This window comes from Equus przewalskii, chromosome 32, assembly GCF_037783145.1.
Source record: "Equus przewalskii isolate Varuska chromosome 32, EquPr2, whole genome shotgun sequence".
Classification (NCBI taxonomy): Eukaryota; Metazoa; Chordata; class Mammalia; order Perissodactyla; family Equidae; genus Equus; species Equus przewalskii.
In genome coordinates this window covers 6968279-6990940 of record NC_091862.1, presented here as the reverse complement: position 1 = coordinate 6990940, position 22662 = coordinate 6968279, and the positions used below count along the sequence as shown (strand labels likewise).

Below are 22662 nucleotides of genomic sequence, written 5' to 3'. Positions count from 1 at the left end.
AAATAAAGGAGAGCAACAAGTACAATATATTTTTGAAAGTTTTACACAATATTAGGCTCTCTCAGAATGTCATTAGATTGTGTGATAATAAAAATAGCCAAAATTTAGAGAGTGCCTGCTCTGTGTCACTCTGTTAGTTGCTTTACATATATATCACTTAATATGACGCTCGAAACAACTCTCATGGCAGATGCTGTGATCATTCGCTACGTTAAAAGTGAAGAACTAAGACTGTGTTCAAGGTTGTACATCTGGCAGCGCTTGGAAAGTAACTTGAACCTAGGTCTTTCTTGCTCCAGTGTTTTTGGGGCTATACTCTACTGCCTTACTAAATTGATCCAAAAGAGGCAGAGAAAAATAAAAACAAGCATAGTTCTTATAAATTATTAATTTCCTTGCTGCTTGTCTGCATTTTTGCAAAGTTCCATTTACTTCAGAAAATTAAATGATAAGACTTGCAAGATGGACAGAAAAAGAGAGCAGACTTAGAAGAATAAAGTGCTAAAGAACACTGCAGTACGAATTTTATTAATGCTTACCTTCCCTAAAAGTAACATGATAAATCACATAGAAATAATAATTTTCAAAAAAACCTATGATAAGACAACTAATTAAACACACCATTCAAACAGAAACCTACTGCATACCTGCATTTCAGAGAATAGCCGTCCTCCCAACCAACATTACCCAGTGCTCAGCTTTGTCAGGTAAGGAAAATACAGCCCAGTACAGGATGCTAACCTTTTACGGAATTATGATTTAATGGCTTGGAACTGCTGGTCAACCAAGAATACCAGCCAATAGCTTGTACTGTGCATATAATAAAATGCTAAAGAATTAATTTTAGGGGGGGTTAGTTTTTCTAGACACAGCTCAGAAACTCACAAATGAGATATACCTTGCCATTATGTAATATATGTTTAAATTACGTTCTCTCTTGACCATGGTTTTCTAAAATGATATGCTTAAGTCATATAGTAAAAATAAATTCATGACATTTCTTTTCAAACCTAATAAAACTTTTTAAATCATATGGAAAAATTAATCTGTGTGACTAGCAAAGAAAAATGTGACAGAAATTTGGAGAACTTAACGGTACCAGATATTAAACATCTTATAATGTGTTATATGTTAGACTAATCAAAGCAATGTGGGTTTGGAGGCAGAATAAGCAGATGAATGGAGCAGGACAGGCTCTAGAGATAAGATCCCAGAGTTAATATAGTATAAAGATGGAATTTATTTCAAGTCAGTGGGGAAATGTGTTTTATTCAATAAATGATGCAGAAAAGTAATCGGTAGATTTTAGGGGGAGAAATAAGTAAACTTAGATTCACATAAAATCCTTCACACTAAAATAAAATCTGTGTGCATCAAATATTAAAAAGTGAAACCATAAAATAACTAGAAAAGATTTTCAGCAAATATCTATAATGATCTTGAGTGTCAGGAAAATTCTGCCAAGAATGATGGCAAAGGTATAATCTTATAAAGGCAACAATACATTTAACTCCATCAAAATATACAGCTTAAATAGTGCTAAAACAAAAGATTTTCAAATTAAATTACTTACTAGTAAAAATATTTGAAACATATATGACACACAAAGGGTTACTATAAGAAATGCTTATAAAGTGCAATTATAAGTAAAGAAAATAGCCATAATAATGAGCAACAAATAATGAAAACCTATTCCAGCTTCCTAGCAATGGGAGAAAGGAAATTTAACATGAGCAACCATGTTTCACCTAAATAATTGGCTAAGATTAAAAAGAATGAAAGCACCTAGTGGTAAAGCATGTGAATAAACTGTGTTCTCCTAGTTTTAGGGAGACTGGAAATTGGTGCAAGCTTTTCAGAGGACTCTTTGGAACTAAGCATCATAACATATTAAAAGTAAAATACTTTTGTCTCAGTAACTCTTCTAAAATTATATTCTAAAAATATGACCAGATAGGTTTACAGAAAGGTACACAAGGACGATCACAAATTTGTAGTGAAAAGCAGAGCAGCTTAAATGCTCATCAGTAGAGGGGACCACTTGAGCAGAACAGAAGAGCATCGATCACAAAATGATCAGGTAGACCTATTGCTATGGAAAATGAGTACAATGCATGAAGTAAAATGAAAAATTACAAAACAATATGTGATAAATGATTTCATTAAAAAGTGTGTGTGTGTATTCATGTGAGCTTATGCCTGGCTACCTTGAAAACAGCCTAGAAGAATACACATCCAGCGTTAACAGTGATTTTCTCCAGGTGGTTTGATTCAACATGAGTTTTATCCTTTTCTTTATGTGAAAGTATGTTGGCTAATTTCTTTTTCAGCCAGCACAATGTTCTTATAATCAGAAAAAGCAATATCTATTATGAAAATAAAGAATTCAATGAAAATGAAGTATCATAGCTTTAAACTGCACATTTAGTAGGACATTTAAAAATGGGTATTGTGACAATAATCATGCAGGCCCAGGGTTCTGAAAACAACGAAAATCAACAACAACACTATTCCTAAGTCATTATGACTATGTTATTTTTTTTCTCTAGATCAGCTGGTAGAGAATTTTATCTACTTCGCGATCATGCATTATATAAAATGCAAATTAAGTACATTTTTTATTTAAGGAAACTACAGATGTTGCAGTTTGCTACAAAGTTATTGTCAGAGTATAAATTAACAAACTAATATCTTTTGTGTGTTGGTTAGCCTATGAGTTAGTCTCTTCAAGATTTGAGTTGCTAAGATTTAGTACCCAAACCCGAAATGTTTGTCAGACCCATAGCGATTTGTACAAGCTGGGAGGCCTTTCTCTTTGACATGTCTTTAGCCACAAAGTAACATTTGATGGAGAGAGTAATGAATTCCCATTTATTCAGCTAATCTTAATTGCTTCCTCTGCCCTGTCCCCTTCTCTCTTTCCCCCTCTCCCTTTTTCTAAATAGAGCTAGGTTCTCACCATTATGAAGGGTTTGGTTTGCTGCTGTTTCATTGTATTTAGGTTCTTTTTGAGTGGGGTGGGGGGAGGGCCACCTATGATATCTATGTTAGAATCTTTAGGAGTCACTCTAGCTGTGGTAGTTGGAAAGAAAATGTGGAACACTCAGACTAAATTATAATTCTCAATATGATGTCATTCCATGATTTCTAAAGAACCATGCTTTAACCAGTGCATAATAACCAGCATGAGAGGATTATAACTCCCAACTTGTAGTGATCTTGACTTTGTAACATCATAACTAATCCTCCAGTCTGAGTAGTATTTCTATTATTTTCTTTCTTTGGATCTGATAGTCATAAAGTTCATCTAGTCCCATAACTGTGGCTGATGGACCCTATTCTACAGTGGCCACTTCTTTATAACAGTTCAGTTGACTCTGCTTATTCCCTAAGAGTAAACACAAGCCGTCTCTAAGAAGCTCCTCTAGCTTAACTCCAATAAAATGTACTTTTGTATTTCTATGGTTGTAGCTTTGTTCTTTTTCTTTTTTTTCCCCAAGGAAGATTTGCCCTGAGCTACCATCTGTTGCCAATCTTCCTCTTTTTTGTATGTGAGCTGCCACCACAGCATGGCTGCCAACAGACAGCAGTGTAGGTCTGCACCAGGGAATGGAACCCTGGCTGCTGAAGCAGAGCACACCAAACTTAACCACTAGGCCGTTGGGGCTGGCCCTGTGGCTTTGTACTTATGGAGCCATATGCCATCACCACTCACCTGCAATGAACCCACTATACATTCCTCTCCATTTATATTTGTTTATCTATATGAGATAAACATCTTATCATTGAAGTGCCTGATTCATTGAAGTGCACAGTCCTTAGCAGCGAGCTCATTTAAAATATTTCATTGCTCAGTGAAGGAAATGTCCAAATTTAAATGCATGCCTTATAATAATTAATACTACTTGCTATTAAATACTGAATTAGAAAGGATTCTCCAAAAGGTCTTCATATATTGGACATTGTGCTAAGTGATATGAGATTTAATTGCTAAACATAAAGTCACTTAGTGACATCTATAATTCTTGTGAACATCAGTGTAAGTTTTAATGAAATTGGCGAAGCACATGGAGAAATCCTCCTTTGTTGGAAACAGTTCATTTTTATAAGGCAGGTAAGAAATTAATAAATTAGACAACTGTGAGGAAAAATGACAATGCTGGGATCTAGGAAAATATATGCATTTCTAAATTAGGTAAGAAAATCTACAGATATTGACAGTTATGTGTTCCCAACAGAGCATCTTTCATTTTTGAAACACGGGAAGCTTTATTGAGTCTTGAATCCCCACAAGTGCTCAGTGAAATTTCAAGAGTGACGCACAATCTTTGCTTCACAAATAGAGGACTGGAAATGAACAGAAGTTAATTAACATGCACACAGAGACAGACGGAGTTACAGATATGCTTCCTAATTCTCGATCCAGCACTCCTGAAGCTGTTCACCATACAGTGACAGTCAGCTCGATTATCCTTAAGAAGGGATGGATTCTCAGATAGTCTCAAAATCTACTTCATGTGGTAGCCTATTTTCTTACCTCTGTAATATTTTCAAAAGTTAATGGTGAAGGAAAAAGTCCTCAGTTTTCCAGTAACGTTGACAAAAAGGGAATGGAAGGAAGAGAAGGGAAGGGAAATCCTTCATACTGGATCATCCACTTCTGGCAATTATAGATAACAGGGAGTTGCCCATAAAATGGAATTTCAATCAACCACTAAGCAGACTCCCACTGAGGAACATACTGGAGAAACGTGAACAGATAGGATAGAAGACAACCATATGGCTGCTCTTAATGACCCAATAAATACAAGAAAAGTGTAGTGCTTCTAATCGGTTCTAAACTAAAATCTCATTTGTCTGTTGTGTTTCTAGCTTTAAGGAAGGCAAAATGCCAATTCTCATTCACCTTTATTCACATGTTGCTGGAGATTCAAGGACAGAACACAAATTGTATAAAAATGATCTTTTCCTTGTGTTTCCCTTCAAGATTTTCTTCTCTCTTTGTTCCTTTTCCCACCCCTCATGCCAACCAGAGGGACTGCTATCTCAGCCTTCAAAATATCTAAACTTCGAGGTGGTAAGAGGACTTCTATTATTACTCATAATCCTCTACATAAAACCCCACAAAGGAAATAAGAACAAATACACAAGACGGAAACAATGCATTGCCTCTTGTTTCTCAGTCACCACTAAATTCCAGATGCTTTCCAGAAGGGGCTCCTCCCACAGCAGGGCTCTTGCAAGAAGTTATCCTTCCACTCCTCTACCTGTCAGCTCTGGCTCAGCCTACAGATCCCAGCTTGGACTTCCATTCCTCCAGTCCGAACTCGCAGATGCCAGGCAGTCACCCTGTTCCATGTCCTCATAACATCCTGCACTTTTCTTCTTCATCTTCCCTCCTGACAGGTCCAAGGTCATCGGGGCTGGAAGGAGCTCCACTGAAGCTGAGAATGCTGATTTTGCACACACAGAAAACCTGAGCATACTGTCTGGCAGAAAGTAGGCAGCTAACAGTAATTCATAGAATGAATGACTCGACTTTTCTATCCCTTTATTCCTGTCATTTCCTCTACCTTACAAAACGCTCCCCACCTTGTCAATATCACCACCTGTGGAAATTCTCCCACCCATCTCTCAGGCCCCACCTCCTCCATGAAGCCCTCTTTGATTGCCTCTGTTTAGGGAATTTTCCTTTTGAACTCCCACAGGCACTTTTGTGCTTGTCTCAGGGCATTTGGGCATGGCAATTTGTTTTATTTCCTCTGCCTTATCCACAAATTGAAATTTTTACAGTCCTTCATATCCATCTTTATCACGATTTAGTTCATGGTGAAAGTCATCATTTACCTACATGTCTGACCTCACCCTGAAATTTTTCCCAAACTTATGAGAGCAGCAAATGAAATAGTCACTTTTCCATCCTTAGTGCCTGGCACAGAAGACATGCTTAGTAAGTTTTTTACTTTCTCTGCTGAATCCAAACTGCAGTCATTTCTGTAAAGTCTTATCTCCCCAATTAGACTGCCAGCTCCTGAAGGTCAGTCTTTGTTTTCTGCACAGTGACTAACACAACAAATATGCCTGTTATGAAAATAAACTATATTTCTTTCAATGGAAAGACACAATTTTTTAAAATTATATTTTGCTTTTCAAGCTTTAATCATAAAACTTTTCTCTTCATTTCATAAAAGTACTCATGTACAGTGACCACCACTGAGTTTATTGCCATAACTCTGAGTATCAAGGGGGATGATAATTACCTACTTTGGGAAATTCAGATCTATGTTTGTTTCCCGAGAAATGTTAGTGGAAGTAAATGTTTCACTACATGTGAGTGAAAAGCACATGAAATTCTTCTCAGTTCTGATTTTAGTCTTTAAATGTTTATATTTTCCATTCCAAACCTCAAGTTTGGTAAACTAGCTTTAAGTATTTTTTGCAGCATATATCTCAAAAAATAAATTTTATCGTGGCCCTTGATAACTTTTTGAGAGCTGGCTTGACCTGAGTAAGAGAGATGATGGTTTCTTAATGACCGCCATCAAGGAATGATGAAGTGTGGCTCTCTGGGAGCCATCAGTCACCTGCTTGAAGGATCAAGAGGGCTATTTCCCAGCTGAGAAGCAGGCCTCATTCTCTTGGCCCATTACTCTCGCATCTTCCTTCTATTCTTCTCACTCCATTAGCCTCCTGTGTATCTGCACCGAGGCTATCACAGTGTGACCTCTAGTCCCTAATCCCTGATATTTCCATTCAGGTCTAATCTACCATCCCAACTGAAACATTCGGTGATGTTTACAGCTGTAGTTAATCTTTCTTTGCTCCAGTTCTCAGAATTTCACTTATAAATCTACTGAAATTATCTTTTTACACCTACTGCTGTCTTTTTTGGTAGATTGATTTATCCTCTCCCCAACCTAAAACCTACGGGTCTAGAAGCGCACTTTTTCTGATTCATCATGATAAATTCTTTTGTTTGTCTTTGTTGTCTGGGGTCTTTATCTAAAGCCATAACACCACCTTCAATACAGCCTCTCATCGACATAGCTGGCTTTGGAATCATTCTATGGAAAGTTGAAAAATTAAGAAGGAACTTTTGAAGCCTCTGGGATAATAAACAGGTTTAAAATTGCTCATATCTAAACAGTGTTGTGGTAATATGCATGATTCTCTTCTACTGTATACAAAATAAAGTATAAATTATAGCCCAGAGAATCACAGATCATCAAGTGAAAAAGCAACCTACAATTCACACAGATCAGGAGTTTCCTGGAATTGAGAAGGCAAGAATTATTTTCAATATTTAAAACATATATTATAGAAATTGCACATTTGCTTGAAAAATGGCATCATATACTAAGCCAAGATTGTGTTTGTGGGACTATGATGTGGATGCTGGTTCTCTCGTGTGTGTACGTATCTGCCACACATGCATTGATTTCTGGTACCTGGTTCCTCTTCCTTGGAGATTAATTTTTTTCATGTTATAGTGCACAAGAGTCTTTAACAATACCGTGGAGAAGATGACTGTTGATTTAATTTTCCACTAAGTTGTAAAAGAGCCCAGATAAAAAGGGGTTATGTCACAGAAAAAGAAAATTGAATTCAATTGAATCTAGACTTCACACTCTCACAAATACCCCTCAGTTCTTAAAAATGATCTCAATGTGTCTAGCACTCTTAAATAGTGATACTTTTTAAAAATAGTAGATTATTTTATCTTTATAAACAAAGTTTTAAATTTTTGTTTAAATTTTCAAAATTTCAGCTTATTCCATAATAAAAATCTCATCTAATTTTTACCTTAATTTTGTTAAAAAATGCCGCTTCTTGTTATCAAGTACTCAAAACCTGGTTTAGAAATGAACCATCCTTGAGTCTGAATACTTGACCAGTTTTTAAAAATGCTGCAAGAAGTTTCTAGTTTGTCACTCAAATTACATGTCAGACAACAGAGAACAATACCTTTCAATCATAATCTGAGTTTGATTTCAAAGCTTTCACAATTCAATTTTATCTAGAATTAGTAAAATATGGCTGTAGGGAGCAGTGTAAAGACAGGGAGACCATTTCTCTTGGACCAACCATCAGGGTAGAATGAGGCGGTAGTGAATGTGTCCTTTCCTCTTTTACTTCTGTATTCATTTTCCACCCTACAGGTGTAAGTGCCCAGCTGTCCTCTGAGATCCATGGGGCCCCTGAGAAGCCACAAGGGCTGGCACTGTTGAAATACACGTTGGGAGCTGTTTGTGCCCATGTTGGTTACTGCGTCCTGCTGATGAGCCTGGCAACACAAGAATATGGAGCCCCTGGCGCCTTTTATGTCGTGCAAATAAAGATCATCACTTGTGACCATCTCAGGGGTACTTGGTCAACCTGAGATCTTTTCTTAAAAACAAAACAAAGCCAACCTTTCGTTATTATTAGACACTGAAAAAAACAAGAGCATATAGTCTATACGAGAAAACCATCCTGAGAAATCCTGAGTCTCATGTTATGAGATTCTAATCAAGCCCTAAGACAATAAAAAGAACCAAAAGAAACACAGATCCCTTTGAGGAGAGCAATCTGATTAAACTAAAACATTAACAAGAAACTTTTTGGATACAAAATATGCAAATGTCCTATAAATAAAAACTGTTCAGTATTAGGTGACTCTTATTTATTATTCAATTTGTCCTAGGCAATGTCTTCCCAGAAGATGAAATCACAGATAAAGACTATGAATATTAACTTTTATTCAAACTAATGTTCCAGTTGACATATACTGAGCCCAACTGGGGGGAAATGCCAAAAATAAATTGCAGGTTGAGTAAGATGAAAGCTCTCTATTTATTACATTGATTTTAACAATTATGTCATTTATTATAGTTCAGGGGATAGTTTTTAGTATCTAATTTCACTTGAAATAAGTCTTTGAGCTATTTTAAGAGGTCCTTCTCAACTGTTTCTGAAAAGAAAAAAAGTTCTATGCAAGAGAGTTTGTCTTGTCAAAATCAAATAATCTAAGAAAGAAAATATTATATTGCTTTACGTGGAATTTCAGGCAGATATCACTTCTCAAATATACAACATAATGTGTGTTATAGGCTGTTGAGTAGTAAAACCAACAGCCCTTAACAAGAAAAAAATAATTACCTTGGTCATTTTATACTTTGAACATTGCTATGGTCTGAGTGTTTGTGTCTTCCTCAAATTCATATGTTGAAATCTTATCCCCAATGTAATGGTATGTGGACATGGGGCCTTTAGAAGGTGATTAGGCCATGAGAGCAGAGCCTTAGGAATGGGATTAATGCCCTTGTTAAAAGAGACCCCACAGAGCTCCCTCGGCCTGTCTACCACATGAGGATGCAGTGAGCAGATGGCCACCAAGAACCAGAAGTGATCTCCCGCCAGACACCAAATCTGCTGGCCCCTTGATCTTGGACTTTCCCGCCTCCAGAATTGTGATGAATCAATGTTTTTGTTTATAAGCCACCTAGGTTATGGTGTTTTTGTTAAAGCAGTTTGAACGGACTAAGAAAAAAACACAGTTTAAATTCTTTCCCCTTTTCATTGCTTGGGCTATCTTCTTATCCTAAACCCTACCGTCCAATTGTGAGGTGGGAGGGAAGAGGCAACATTCTCACAGTTGGCTAAGAAACCTCTCATCACCACTAAAGCGCCACTGGACCAGGGCAGCCTCTCTTCACAGGGGAGTGTTTGATGAGCAGGGGATGCTCATTGTAAAGTTATGATTTGGAACTCAGGAATCATGCCTGGAGAGAGGGACTTGTGGGTACGCCTTAGCCTGCATGTGGGCCAGGAAGAAAAACACACACCCCCCGATTCACACACAAAGACAAATATCTCTATTGTTTAAGGTACCACAGGTAAAATATAAAATGAAGATTTACGCAGAAAATTTAAAGTTTTACGCCATATACAAAGTCGAATTAATTTCACTAATGGAGAAAATCCTAATTGATTTTTGTCCCTCTTTTCATCTCAAGCACAACCCTTTGAGTTGGCTAGAATTCTTTTTATAAAAAGGTAAGCTGACTTTCAGAACGAACATTACAATCCTTCCTAAAATAACAGCGATTAAAACTCAATTAGGTTCAGATTTCTCTGTCTAAGAGCTAGTTCGGGTCAAGTTTATATTTGCATTCTTAAAAACCAAGGTTAAATGCTACTGCTATTCAAAATGATCGAGTTACATTATCTTTAAGTGCATAAATATCAATTAAGAATATATTGGTGGCCCTGCTCTTTTGAAGTTTAAGTATATGAATATTATAGTCAAGTGATAGAAATTAAACTTTTTATGAGAATACAATATACAGTGCAAAATACTGTCAAAAATTTAAAATACTCTGCAAATATAAGTATGATAAACTACTTTAAAGTGCCCAACTTCCCCCATCCTTAAGAAACAAATACCACACACGATAGTTTAGAAAATACAGGAGTCACGGTTTATATTTAGCTGCATTGTAAAAATGCAATCCAGAAAAATGTTTTTAAGATAAGATAAAGGAAAGAAGAATGAAACTTCTCATATTGAGCACTCCTGCCAGCCACTGGCATAGTTATTCAGAAATGTGCACACCTTCAATTCTTTCATTTAACCAACATTTATTAAGATATGGGAGAAAAAAATAGTCAGATATGACAATTTCTTTTTCTACTTTCTTAAACAGCATGTTTAAACAATTTTATCCTCTCTTCTTTTATAAAATAAGCATCTATGGCCCTAAATACTCCCTTTAAATACTAATTTAGCTACATCCCCAAAGATTAGATATGCGGCACATTTTTATTGCTGTTTGGTCCCATATTTCCATCTGGATTTTTTTATTGACTGAGTTAACTGAATTTCCATATTTAAGAGGTTTTTATGGCTATGTTTTTGTAGTCATATTTAAATGCCTTAAAAAGAGATCAACTGTTGAAATGTTCCATATGTGCTTGAAAATAAAGGGGTGTCCTCCAGTTGTTGAGATTCTGTTCACTGGTTGTGTTAATCGGCTATGTCCTGCCTGAGTTTGTACTGCTGGAGCTCACAACCCCTCAGAGAGTTACGTTACTATCTCCCACCGTGATGGTAGATTTATCCATATAATTTAGTAATTCTGACAATTTGTCCTTAATATATTTTGAGTCCACGTTACTAAGATCTTACAATTTTTAAACTACTATGTCGCTCTGGGTTATTAAACCTTTTATCAAAATCTTTTTTTTTTTTTGGTGAGGAAGATTGGCCCTGCGCTAATATCTGCTGCCAATCCTCCTCTTCTTGCTTGAGGAAGATTGTCTCTGAGCTAACATCTGTGCCCATCTTCCTCTATTTTATGTGGGATGCTGTCACAGCATGGCCTGATGAGTGGTGTGTAGGTCTGTTCCCAGGATCTGAACCCATAAACCCCAGGCTGCTGAAGCACAGCATGAGAACTTGACCACTATACCACTGGGCCAGCCCCTCAAAATCTATTGTTAATAATGCTTTTCATAAGTTTTAATAATGCTTCTTTTTCCTAAAAATCCATTTTATGAGCAATTAAACAGCCGTCTTTTGGATAATATTTGCTTGGTATTTAATTTTCCCTTCTTTTCCTTTCAATCATTTTGTTCTCATGTGTTTCAGGTGTGTCTTTTATAACCTGAAAGAAAGCTGGACTTTCCTCTTTTAATCCAGTCTAGGAATCTTTGTCTTAATCTTCAGTTAGTGTATTTACATTTAATTTCATTACTGTTACATTTGGTCTTATTTCCACCATTATTTGAGTGCGCGCTGCTTCTTTGTTCCATTTTCTTCTATTTCACTCACCTCTCACCTTCTCCCTTTTTTTTTTTTTTTTCACTAATTTGACATCTCTGTTTTATTTCAATCCCCTGGATGGTTATCCTAGCCATTTGAATGCGTCTTTAACTTCAAGGATTTAACGTTGACACACATGGACTGACCTGATTCCTGGTCCAGGCACTGCTTCCAAGGAGGTTAAATGGGGCAGCTTCCAAGGAGGCCCACAGCCTGAGGTTCGATGACAGCAGTGGACATGAACTTGGCACAGGACCCATGACCTTTGCAGGTGCGATCCTCTGTCTCTCCTGGGAGAAGAGGGGGTCCTCCACAAGGCCCCCTGGGGCATCTACCATGCTGATACTGGACAACCATGCGATCCTGCCCTCCCTGGGACTTGAGGCCTCCAACTCCAAGTGGGGTCACCCAAGGAGCATGAGGAGGAGGCCTGGGTGCTGGAGGCCTTGAATGTGGCCAAGGTGCATGAGACCCAGCCTTCCAGCTATAAATTCATGGTGCAGAGGGAAGCCTCTGAGGAGAAGCAGCCCTTGTCTGTCACCAGACAATTCACAGAGGAGGAGAACCCCATGTGTCAGAAATGTGAAAAGTGTCCTCAGAAATTATACACCAGGGGAAAGCCTTCCACATTCGGCCCCAGGAAGTTCCAAGCAAAGAAGGGTGTTTCGAGTGCAGCGAATGTGAGAGAGCCTGGAGCCAAGGCTCCCACTTCCTTTGGAATTAGAGAACCCACACTGTGGAGGACTAAGGAGTGCCATGGACATGGGGAAGCCTCCTTCTCCAGCTCCTTAGGACTCATTAGGATTCTTGATTCTTAAAAAATGTGGAAAGTTCTTCTTCATTATCTCTTTAAATCTTATCTTTCCACCATTCTCTCTATTATTTTCTTCTGGAAATCCAATATTTGAAATTTCTTATTCTAGTCTCCATGTTGTTTAACTTCTCTTTTACATATTCCATCTATTATATTTTTCTGGCTGCACTTTGAGCTATTTTATGAAGTCAAATTTCAGATCTAAGCTACAATTTCTCTTTTATCTATGTCTTAACCTATTTTGTAAATTTTTTTTATCCATGCTGTTTAACCCATTTTGTAAATTTTGTGTCAATTATGATAATTGTTAATTTTACAATTTCTCATGTGCGCACATGCGTGTGTGTGTTTAATCTTTTAATCTGACTGGATATTTCTTATAGTTTTGTTTTTTAATCGTTTGTTATAGGCACTTTCATTTTTTAAACACATCAAACACACATATTCTCTCTCTGACAACTTCAATTTCTGTATTCCTTCCAGGTTTGAACTCTGCTTGCTCTTACTCATGATGGTTTGTTTCCATTTGTGATTTTTCTGAACGTTAGTTCATGCTCCATGAAACATTACCTGAGGGACTCATTATTTGAGGACTCCTTTGAGAGCAAGCCCTCCTGGGAGGATTTGGGTGCGTCTCAGCTCGGTTTCTAGCATAACCCACTCACGGCTGAGTTAAACAACATTCTAGACCCAGGACGTTCTGTACCACACAGAGAGTGAATATTAGCCTGAAACTCAGGTAAAGATGGGTTCGTGCTTACAAATTCTTAGGAGTAACATTTTCCCCTCTACCTAGAGTAAAAACAAAACAGTCAAGGATTCCTAGCACCTTCCTCTCCAGTGATCCCACAATGGTATCATATTTTACAGGTGCAGGTTTGTGTAGGATTCCGTGGTTTCACTCTCCACATTGACGAGGACCTAAACTCAGCCGTGGTCTCTGGTGTGTGTCCGTCCAATCTGAGCCTCTAACCCACAATGGTCAGTAGTTGCCTCCAAGGTGGCAGCTGGCTTCAGCTTACACAATTTCTTCTCCAGACTCCAGCCTTCTAATTTTTTGGTATATAAATGTTTCTTTACTATGTTGTCAGCACAGCCATCCTTTTAAAAACACATGTTCATGATTGAATCCAGTATTTTTATATGGTGTCTACTGCAAGCACAGTTAAAGGCATTAGTGCACGGTGCTGTCAGAAATACAGCTGCCATATAACAATTTACACTGAATTCTATGCATTGATATCCAAGGTAGGTTGAATATCCAATAAGCAAAGGTCATGATTTTCAACCCCACTCAACACAGTTGCTCCCTTTGACTGATTTGAAGCTAAATCCTTAACGATGCACAATTGTCTATTCAGCTGTGACCAAATCCTGCCAATTAAAATCAAGGTACATGAGAGGTAGTCAGACTGTCAATGATTGAGGCAGATTCTCAAAGGATCTCACACTACTGTAAAGATGGTATGGAAACCATAATGTTATAAAAGCAAGGGGATGCACATATTACATTTGTATGCATGCACATATACATAATTATACTTAAGAATTGTGCCTTATAAAATGTATACACTTTAATTTCATCCCAGTGGCAAATTTGCAAGACTGTATTATACCTTGATATCTGTGAGTGACATACAAGTCATTATTTTTCTTCAGGGATTTCTGTCTTCAGGATTTGCATTAATAAAACTCTGTTCATGGTCCCTGGCCCTCATTAGATGGAGAATGATCGTTACTGCTGCTCAACGCTATCCCAGAATCCTTACAATCATCCAGCAGATTGGAGAGAGGAGACACGTCTAATGATCCTAGCTCAAACACTGTACCTGTTGCTATTGACAGACTTTGTTCCTTAGAGAAGATATTGACTGCCAGCTGGCTGTGACAGTTTGTGAACTAACTCTGACATTTGCGTTGGCACCGTAATAGTATTTACAGCTCAGGAAATATATGCAATCAGGTTATGATGGACCTGGTGATTTTCGAGGTAAAACGTATAACAATATACAAATCACAGACATGACCATAATAATAAAATTATTTTTAAAATAACTTCAGTACTTAGAGTCTCTTTCAAGAGATATCTGCTCTGTATGAGACTGGTGGCATATGTTTGCAAAGAGAAGAGATTCAGAGAACAGAGGATGGTGAGTCAATCATATAGCTGGTCCTCCAGACTAGATTTTAAACAGTCCACTATGTCAGAAAACTGCCAAAGAAAGGGAGAAAGAGATAAAGCAAGAAAGAAATTTTGCTCTTTTGGTTTTTGTCTTTTTTAGATACAGGTGATTTCTTTTTTTTGAAGATTGGCTCTGAGCTAACATCTGTTGCCAATCTTCCTCATTTTCTTTAATCCTCAAAGCCCCAGCACATAGTTGTGTACCCTTGTTGTAAGTCTTTCTAGTTCTTCTATGTGGGACGCTGCCACAGCATGGCTTGATGAGCGGTGTGTAGGTCTGCGTCCAGGATCTGAACTGGCAAACCCCAGACCACTGAAGCGGAAGGTGAGAACTTAACCACTTGCCCACAGGGCTGGCCCCCAAGAAAGCAATTTTTAATGATGTGTACTGTAAATATAAAATATCACAGCATCAGGAAAAAGATTAACATTCTAGGTTTATTTTCTTTGGCCAGGCTCCAAGCTAGCTCTTCTTTATATTCCATGAATTTCACTTTCTAAGGGTTTAAAGCAGCATGTTTTAACATAGTCACCCAAAATGGTTAAGTCTCTAGGAAAGTGACACTGGAATGCAATGACACAGGTAGAATGTTTGGTGAATATTATAGACACTTTTGAACATTTTATCACTCTTGGTGAATATTGTCATATGGAAGAAAAGTCAGTTAGCATTTTTGTCTCTATTCCATTTTCCTAGTAAACACTGGAGATGCTGTCATTTTCTTGTTTTAGAAAGAATGGATTTGACCAGGTACTTACAGCTCTCGTCCCAGGGCAGTTTGGAGACTGGCATTCACCACTCATCCGATTTGGGATTAAGACATCTTCCCAGCAAGATGGACCCTTTGAGAAAAAAAAAAAAAGAAACTCTTGGTGCACAAATTATAAAGCAAATGTACTCCCTAATACATCTCTAAAATCTGTCTATTTATATTATAAAATAACAATGAAGTTAATGTGTAGTCCAATGATTTGCAAAGTATGGTCCATGACACTTGGGGGGGATCCAGTAGGTCAAAACTATTTTCATAAATATACTAACATAATATTTGGCATATTGTTTCAAACATGTAGTACATTTACACATAGGAGTCTCCCACTGCAGTTCAATTTAATTGTTTAAACACTTAATTAAATAATTTTTCTTAAGTTCATTGCAATTCCAATTGATGACCTTAAAATGAAAAGACATGTGCAGATGACACTCAAGAGGATTGTTGGGGGCAGTAGAGGAACAGGCTGAGGCACACCTTCAAGGACTACCTGTCCTGGTTGGCAGGCTGAGCAGACACATTTATTTCCTCTCTCCTGATGCACTGTTAGAATTACATTTAAAAACTAGCACCGTGTAAACCCATAATACCAATGAGAACTGAGCATACTTTTCTGGAAATCTGCAATAGCCTATACCAGAGGAGGAGACCTCTGTGCCCTGCAGGACCACAAAGAGTCTGAAGGCTCAAGAAAAAGGCAGATGGGAGAGAGCAGAGTGAGACTCAGAGCAGCAAACAGAGAGAAAGTTAAATTGTTATGAACAGAAGATCCTAGAATCTTCTAGAGAGAAAGGTCAGGTCATTTACTTGGAAACCAAAATCCAAGTAGAATTTTTGTGTGTGTGTGTGACATGCATGTCATGACTGATGAGCAGAGTGGGTCTGCACCTGGGATCCGAACCTGCGAACTGAGGTGGCCCAAGTGGAGCACATAGAACTTTAACCACTTGGCCATGGGGCCAGCCCCAACCAAGCAGAATTTTAAAGTAGTAGCAAATACCTTTAAACTTTGGTGGGAAAGATTTTCGACCTAAAATTCTCTATCTAACCTAATTATCAATTTGGTGGGAGAATGGTAAAAAGTGATTTTGGGATAAGCAAAGAGTTGCAGAGTTGACTTTTAAGCCTGGGAAGTCTCAGAGTTCAGGAGAAGGTCAGGCAGCCTGAGGGAAAGCTGTAAGTGGCCCAGCTTTGGCCTCCCCCACAGTGTGTGACTCTGAGGAAAGCCATGGGAGAGTTGGGCCAGCGTCTCTGTAGCTGTGACAGAGGAGATGACAGAGCTTCCAGCAGATGTGTTATAAGGGCCAGTGCCCAGCCAGGGGTGGAAGAAAGTTAGGACAAAGGGGTGGTGGTTGTGGTGATTTTGAGGCCACATCAGAGGTTTAAGTTAGGAGAGAAATTTCTCATCACCAGTCAGCACCAGGATCACCCGCTCCAGCATCCAGACCAAGTGGCTGTCAGGCCACATTGCAGCAGAAACTAGTGAAAACATGGACGGCACACAAGGATCCCAGCTACTATTGCACGTCAACATGAGCAATCACACGCCCTCTCTCCTTCCTTCACCAACACACAGAGACACATAGATGCATGCACACACCCCCCACACCAAAGACATACACACTAACACACATACATTATACACACTCACATACTATAGCACACATACACCACTTCACACATACACACACACCATACATACACTCACACACCCACTCATGCACACACAATCTGCTCATATACAACACAACATGCACAATACATCATGCATGCGCACACACTCATGCACAAACACACACTCATACATGCACACATTCATATGTGCATACACACACTATTTTAAAGAAAAATGGGGAAGCAGAAGAAATCTGCTTCTGAGCATGCACCTTGAAGAAACTGAGCCGAACTTCTGTAGAGGCTTTTCAAACCAAGCCTCAAAGGGAGCCAGATTTTGAATTCACAGATCATTCAACCGGAAGCCACTGCCTAACCTGGAGGGAAGGAAGCGACTGTGCAGGAAAGAGTTAACAGAGACAGCCCGAGACCGTGGTCCTTGGACAGGCTGTTTCCAAGGCTGGCTCTTAGCTGGCATCCAGGAATTTGGATTTGGGGAGTGTCCCCCCAATTCCCTTACTCATATAGAGAATTTGCAGCATCTAAAATATCTGTGTGGACAACGTGGTTTGTGCTGAACACCTTCTTACCCCCTGGGGGTCTGGAATTGTGGTGAGCACCAGGTAGGGGTCCACACATGACAGCTCCCGTAAAAACCAGGGGCACTAAGTCTAAGGAGCTTCCCCGCAGACAACACTTCACCTCTGCTGTCACAGCTCATTGCTGCAAGAACAAGTGTGTCCTGTGTGAGGGCTTCTGGAAACTTGCCTGTGGTTTTCTCCAGACTCCACTCTATGTGCCTTTTCCCTCTGTGGCTTTGTGTCCGCTCGCTGCAATAAATCTCTCACACACGTGTGTATGACTATACCCCGAGTTCCAAGTCCTTCCAGTGATCACCGAATCAGGACGTGCAAAGCGGTCTAGGACCCACAACCCAGTGACATGTGATTCATCACTGGGGCATGTTCTCCCTGATACAAAGGAGAGTCAGGACTCTGAGTAAGAGCCCATTAGCAATAGGGAATAAGAAATTTCATTTTCTGTGCACAACTAAGCATGGGGCATACATTTACAGTCCACTCTAGACATAATGATGTAAACACACTTGATTTTCAACCTGATACAATCACACTGTCAAACACGGACAGAGGATTTTAATTATGGTTATGTAACCAAACATCTATGTTATTCAGCTAGGACAATATAGAAGTAAAGGTACAAATGTTAACGATTGGAAGCCCACCATGGAGCTAGGAGAGCAGGGAAGGGAGATTAGCATCCCCATAGCACAAGCTGCTCTCTTATTTTAAGGCCACCTGCATATTCGACTTTTAAACACATGCGTATATTCATTTGATAAAAATGACAAATGTACTGAAATAAAAGAGCGCTAGAGAAATGCTGCCTAGACCCTTGATCACATTCATTGGCCCACTTTCCTAACGGCGAGTGAGCAGCTCAGTGGGGTCACGTGTGGCCAGAATACAGTCACCCTTATCATCTTCCAGTCCTTTTACTAGGACCCAGCGGGGACAGCTCGGGGTTTGTTTGTTTGTTTTTTTATCATTGTCTCTGTAGGGAGTGCTTTGTTCTATCTCATGGATACTGTGAATCAGGTTTCTTTCGTTTCTAGAAAACTAGGAAAACTTTAGAGTCAAATTTGTGGCCCAGCTCTGGGAACCTTATATACCTTATAATAAATGTTAGGTTTACTAATATTACCCTTGGCTTCATTTTATTTTCCTTTGATCTCTTTCTTCATCTCATTAAATTTTTCTTGTTTTTAGTCTCAATGTATCCCTGCAAGCCTTGTCAGATCCCGTAGAAGTGAGGCGGGGTGTAACGAAATAATTTTGAGGGCCTTGTGACCTTTCTCTTTTAACTCTCCAAATTTCCGATAGGTTCTAATAAGAGTGGCTTCTCATGCGCCTTCCATCGGGGATAGCAGCCATCTGTCCTCAGGGAACATGGTGGCCTCTGTGAGGACCACAGTGTTTGGCGCTGGCTCACACATCCTGGCTGGTGGAGACAATGGACATCAGCACACTTGAGGATCTGGGAAGTCCTTGGGTTTAAAAGAAATCCATTTCACCGTGGATAACTAGTGCCTAAAAGAAGGACGTTGCTTCCCTGCTCTACCAACACAGAAGGAACAGTCTCTTCTGACTCTGATTCAGGCAGCACTGACCTACTTACAGCACACACAATGGTTAAGAGAGAAACCTAACACTGCAACAGCCTGGAGAAGGAACACTCATCATCAGATGCAGGACTTAGGTCCCATTTGCATTTCACTGCTCAGAGTAAGATTTCCTGCCTCAAAGTCTAGGATGAAATGAAACTTTCTGTGCATATCACAGATATTTATTTTTCATGCCTTAATTTTTCAGAGTCCAAAAAAGCAACACAAACGTTTATGTAACAATTCCTATAATTGTCACAGAAGGTACTGCTTTATCTCACAAATCTTTGTTTTGTACAAGGAAATTATGGAAAACTTAATCCACAATTTTCTTCTTGATATCAAATCATAACAAAATAATGGAAGTAATAAAACTGAACAGAATTCCGTTGGATATGGGAATTCAAGATAATGATCTGCAGGCGCTAGTTTATCCACACTACTCATACTATTAGTATTGAACGCTATTGCTATAACTACCCTGGATTAGAAACAACTGTCCCAGTGAATTTATGTGATTACAAAGCTGATTTAACTTGCTGTTTTCTAGTTTTAGAAAATAACAAAAAAAATTAATTGGTTAATGATTGCATACTGTGTTTTAATAGTTGCATGGTTAAAACATTTATAATTAATAGTCTTTAAATAGGAGTAAGAATGGTCTCCAGGCTACAAAATTAAATAGGACTTCACAACACATGGCAGCCAAAGGGAGCTATGGATTAGAATGCGTCAAGGAGAGAATCCCAAAAAATGTATTTCATCTCTCAAATGTCGAAAATTGGAAAAAGACGTCTGAAAAAAATGTCAGATAGAACAGTGTGAAATATATGTCTTAATAAAGAATTATTTGGCTGCTTTTCAGAAAACTTTCTTCTTTTTTGGCCCAGTAATGGTTACAAGTGAGAAAAATACATAAATGACTTGAACATCTATACCAAGGGTGAGCAAACTATAGCCTGTTGGTCGAATCTGGCCTAGGGTTTGTTTTTGTACAGCCCACAACCTAAGAAAGGTTTTACATTTTTAAATGGTTGAAAAGCATAAAAAGAACAAGAGTATTTCCTGGCACAAAAAAGGTAAATGATATTCAAATTTCCATGCCCAAAAATTAAGTTATATTGAAACATGGTGGTAGTTGTTCATGTATGTACCGTCTATGCTGCTTTCTCACTGCAAGGGCAGAACTGAGTTGTTGCAACACAGAGCATGTGGCTCACAAAGCCTAAAATATGTAATATCTGGCCCTTTATGGAAAAAGTTTGGCAACCCTTGATCTATGGTAAATATAATTTTCCAAGTTCATATTGAAAGTACTTTAAAAAAAAACATTGTGGCAGCATTTTGACCACCATACAATCTCATTCGTTTGAAGGAGTAGCTGTGTTGTGAGTCTCAAGTGAGAAATTACTTCAATTAAAATCTTAGAGCTGTTGACCTGTGAAATCCAAGAACGCGTTGATAGACTGCAATGATTCAAGTTGTTTGAGTCAGTAATAGAGTGGAAAATTACAAGTAGAGATGACATCTGGGGATTCGTCCTGACTAATGTTACCACCAACAGAAAAGTGTGAAGTAGAATATTATTTAAACACATTTATGCAATGTATGTGAATCATAAACGCAGAAAAATGACTCACTGGCATGAAAAATAGGGATAAAATCTATAAAACATGGGTCAAAATTTATTCTTAAAAATTCTAGAACTAGTCATTCTGGCTCTATCTTGTCATGCCCAATCAAGTGGAAAAGTGAAGTACTTAGGCTAATTGTTATCAAAATGTCTCTCTAACAAGAGCCACACAGACAGTTAAAGCAAATGAGATTTTTTTTCCCCTGAATTATCTAAATAATTTCTATAATCTTCTCTTCATATGTGGGCATATACACGGCTTCTTAAAAAAAATTGCAAATCGTGTCTTACAAAATGTTACTACAAAGTCTTTGCATTTTGAAAAAGGTTATTTTAATAGTACTTTTACTTAAACTACCGTTTTATCAATTATCTCAAGTTATCTTCAAATGCGTTGCATTTAAAATATCCTCTTGAATGATTTCACAAACATTTAAGTCATATGGTTAAACTTAAGGGACTAAAATAATTGAAAAATTATACCTGTGACATAAGACATAATACAAGGACAGCAAAACTGTCTTTAAGACAGCTATACTCAGAGGCTTCCATCCTCCTTCCTGTCTTTTCCTCTCTGTCTGCAATAAAATGATGCAGAGAAGGAGCTTTGAAGTTTGCTAACATGTTGAGTCCAAGTTCCACCAATTATTAGCTATATGCTCTCGAGCAAGCTTCATTTTGCCTTTCTAAACCCAGGACTCCTCATCTGAAAAGTGAAGGGTTAAATACTCCCTTCAGAGGGCTGTCATGAAGATTAAATGAAACAACACATTTTAATACTTTAACCAGTGTCTGGCACATGTTATGATTTATTTTAAAGTGGCCTCTGTTGCAAGCAGTGTTTCTTATTTCTCAAAATAGAACACCCTGAATAGGGTTATTTTTAATTTAGTTCTAAGGGACTTGACTTAGCCCAGTGGATTTTTCATTTCTTCTTTTTTCTCAGTTTCCCTGTTAGCCAACCATTCCCCAGGGGTCATGTCACTTTCCAGAGTGTGTTGCTTGTAACTCTTTTAAAGCATATATTTTCCATCTATCATACAGTAGACATTGTTCTGCATCTCCTCCATTTGATTTAAAGATCCTATGCTTTTAAAAAGCTAAGCACAGTGTTGGGATCACAGCAGAGGAGCAATAATGCAGGCATTAAATAGTAAGCAGAGAGAATAATATGGAAAGGAACCTTTGAACCAAAATATTCAACCACTCAACAAATATTTATTGAACAGCTCCTAAAACCTGAGAATATAGATATGAAAAGGAAGTAAGAATTTTTTTTATCAACTTAATAGAGTAGATACAGAAGCCAATATTACAAATGAACTGAGCACACCCATTCAAATGGATAAAAAGAAAAAGAATGCCTATACCAAATATTGGCAAGACGTGAAACAACTGGAACACATATACACTGTTGGTGTAAATATAAAATGGCACAGCCAATTTGGAAAATTAGGCATAGTTTAGAAGTTAAACATATAAGTAACATATGACTTGGCCACTCTCTCCTAGAGTTTTACCCAAGATAAATGAAAACATTAGTCCACACAAAGAATTGTATACAGATGCTCATAACGATCTTATTCATAATAGCCACCAACTGGAGACCACCAAAACATCTACCAAAACGTGAATGGATAAACAAGATGTGGGATAGCCAT

The 22662-nt window shown here is 38.2% G+C and overlaps 1 protein-coding gene across 8 annotated transcripts in view; it reads right to left on the bottom strand.

Moving 5' to 3' along the window:
• PRKN (parkin RBR E3 ubiquitin protein ligase) overlaps positions 1-22662 on the bottom strand; it is a 1214117-nt gene that overhangs the window by 611943 nt on the left and 579512 nt on the right. For all 8 annotated transcript variants that reach the window (XM_070603183.1, XM_070603184.1, XM_070603185.1 and 5 more), the window contains one exon: positions 15559-15642. In XM_070603183.1, coding sequence (XP_070459284.1) covers positions 15559-15642 — 84 coding nt within the window. The remainder of the gene's footprint in view (positions 1-15558; positions 15643-22662) is intronic.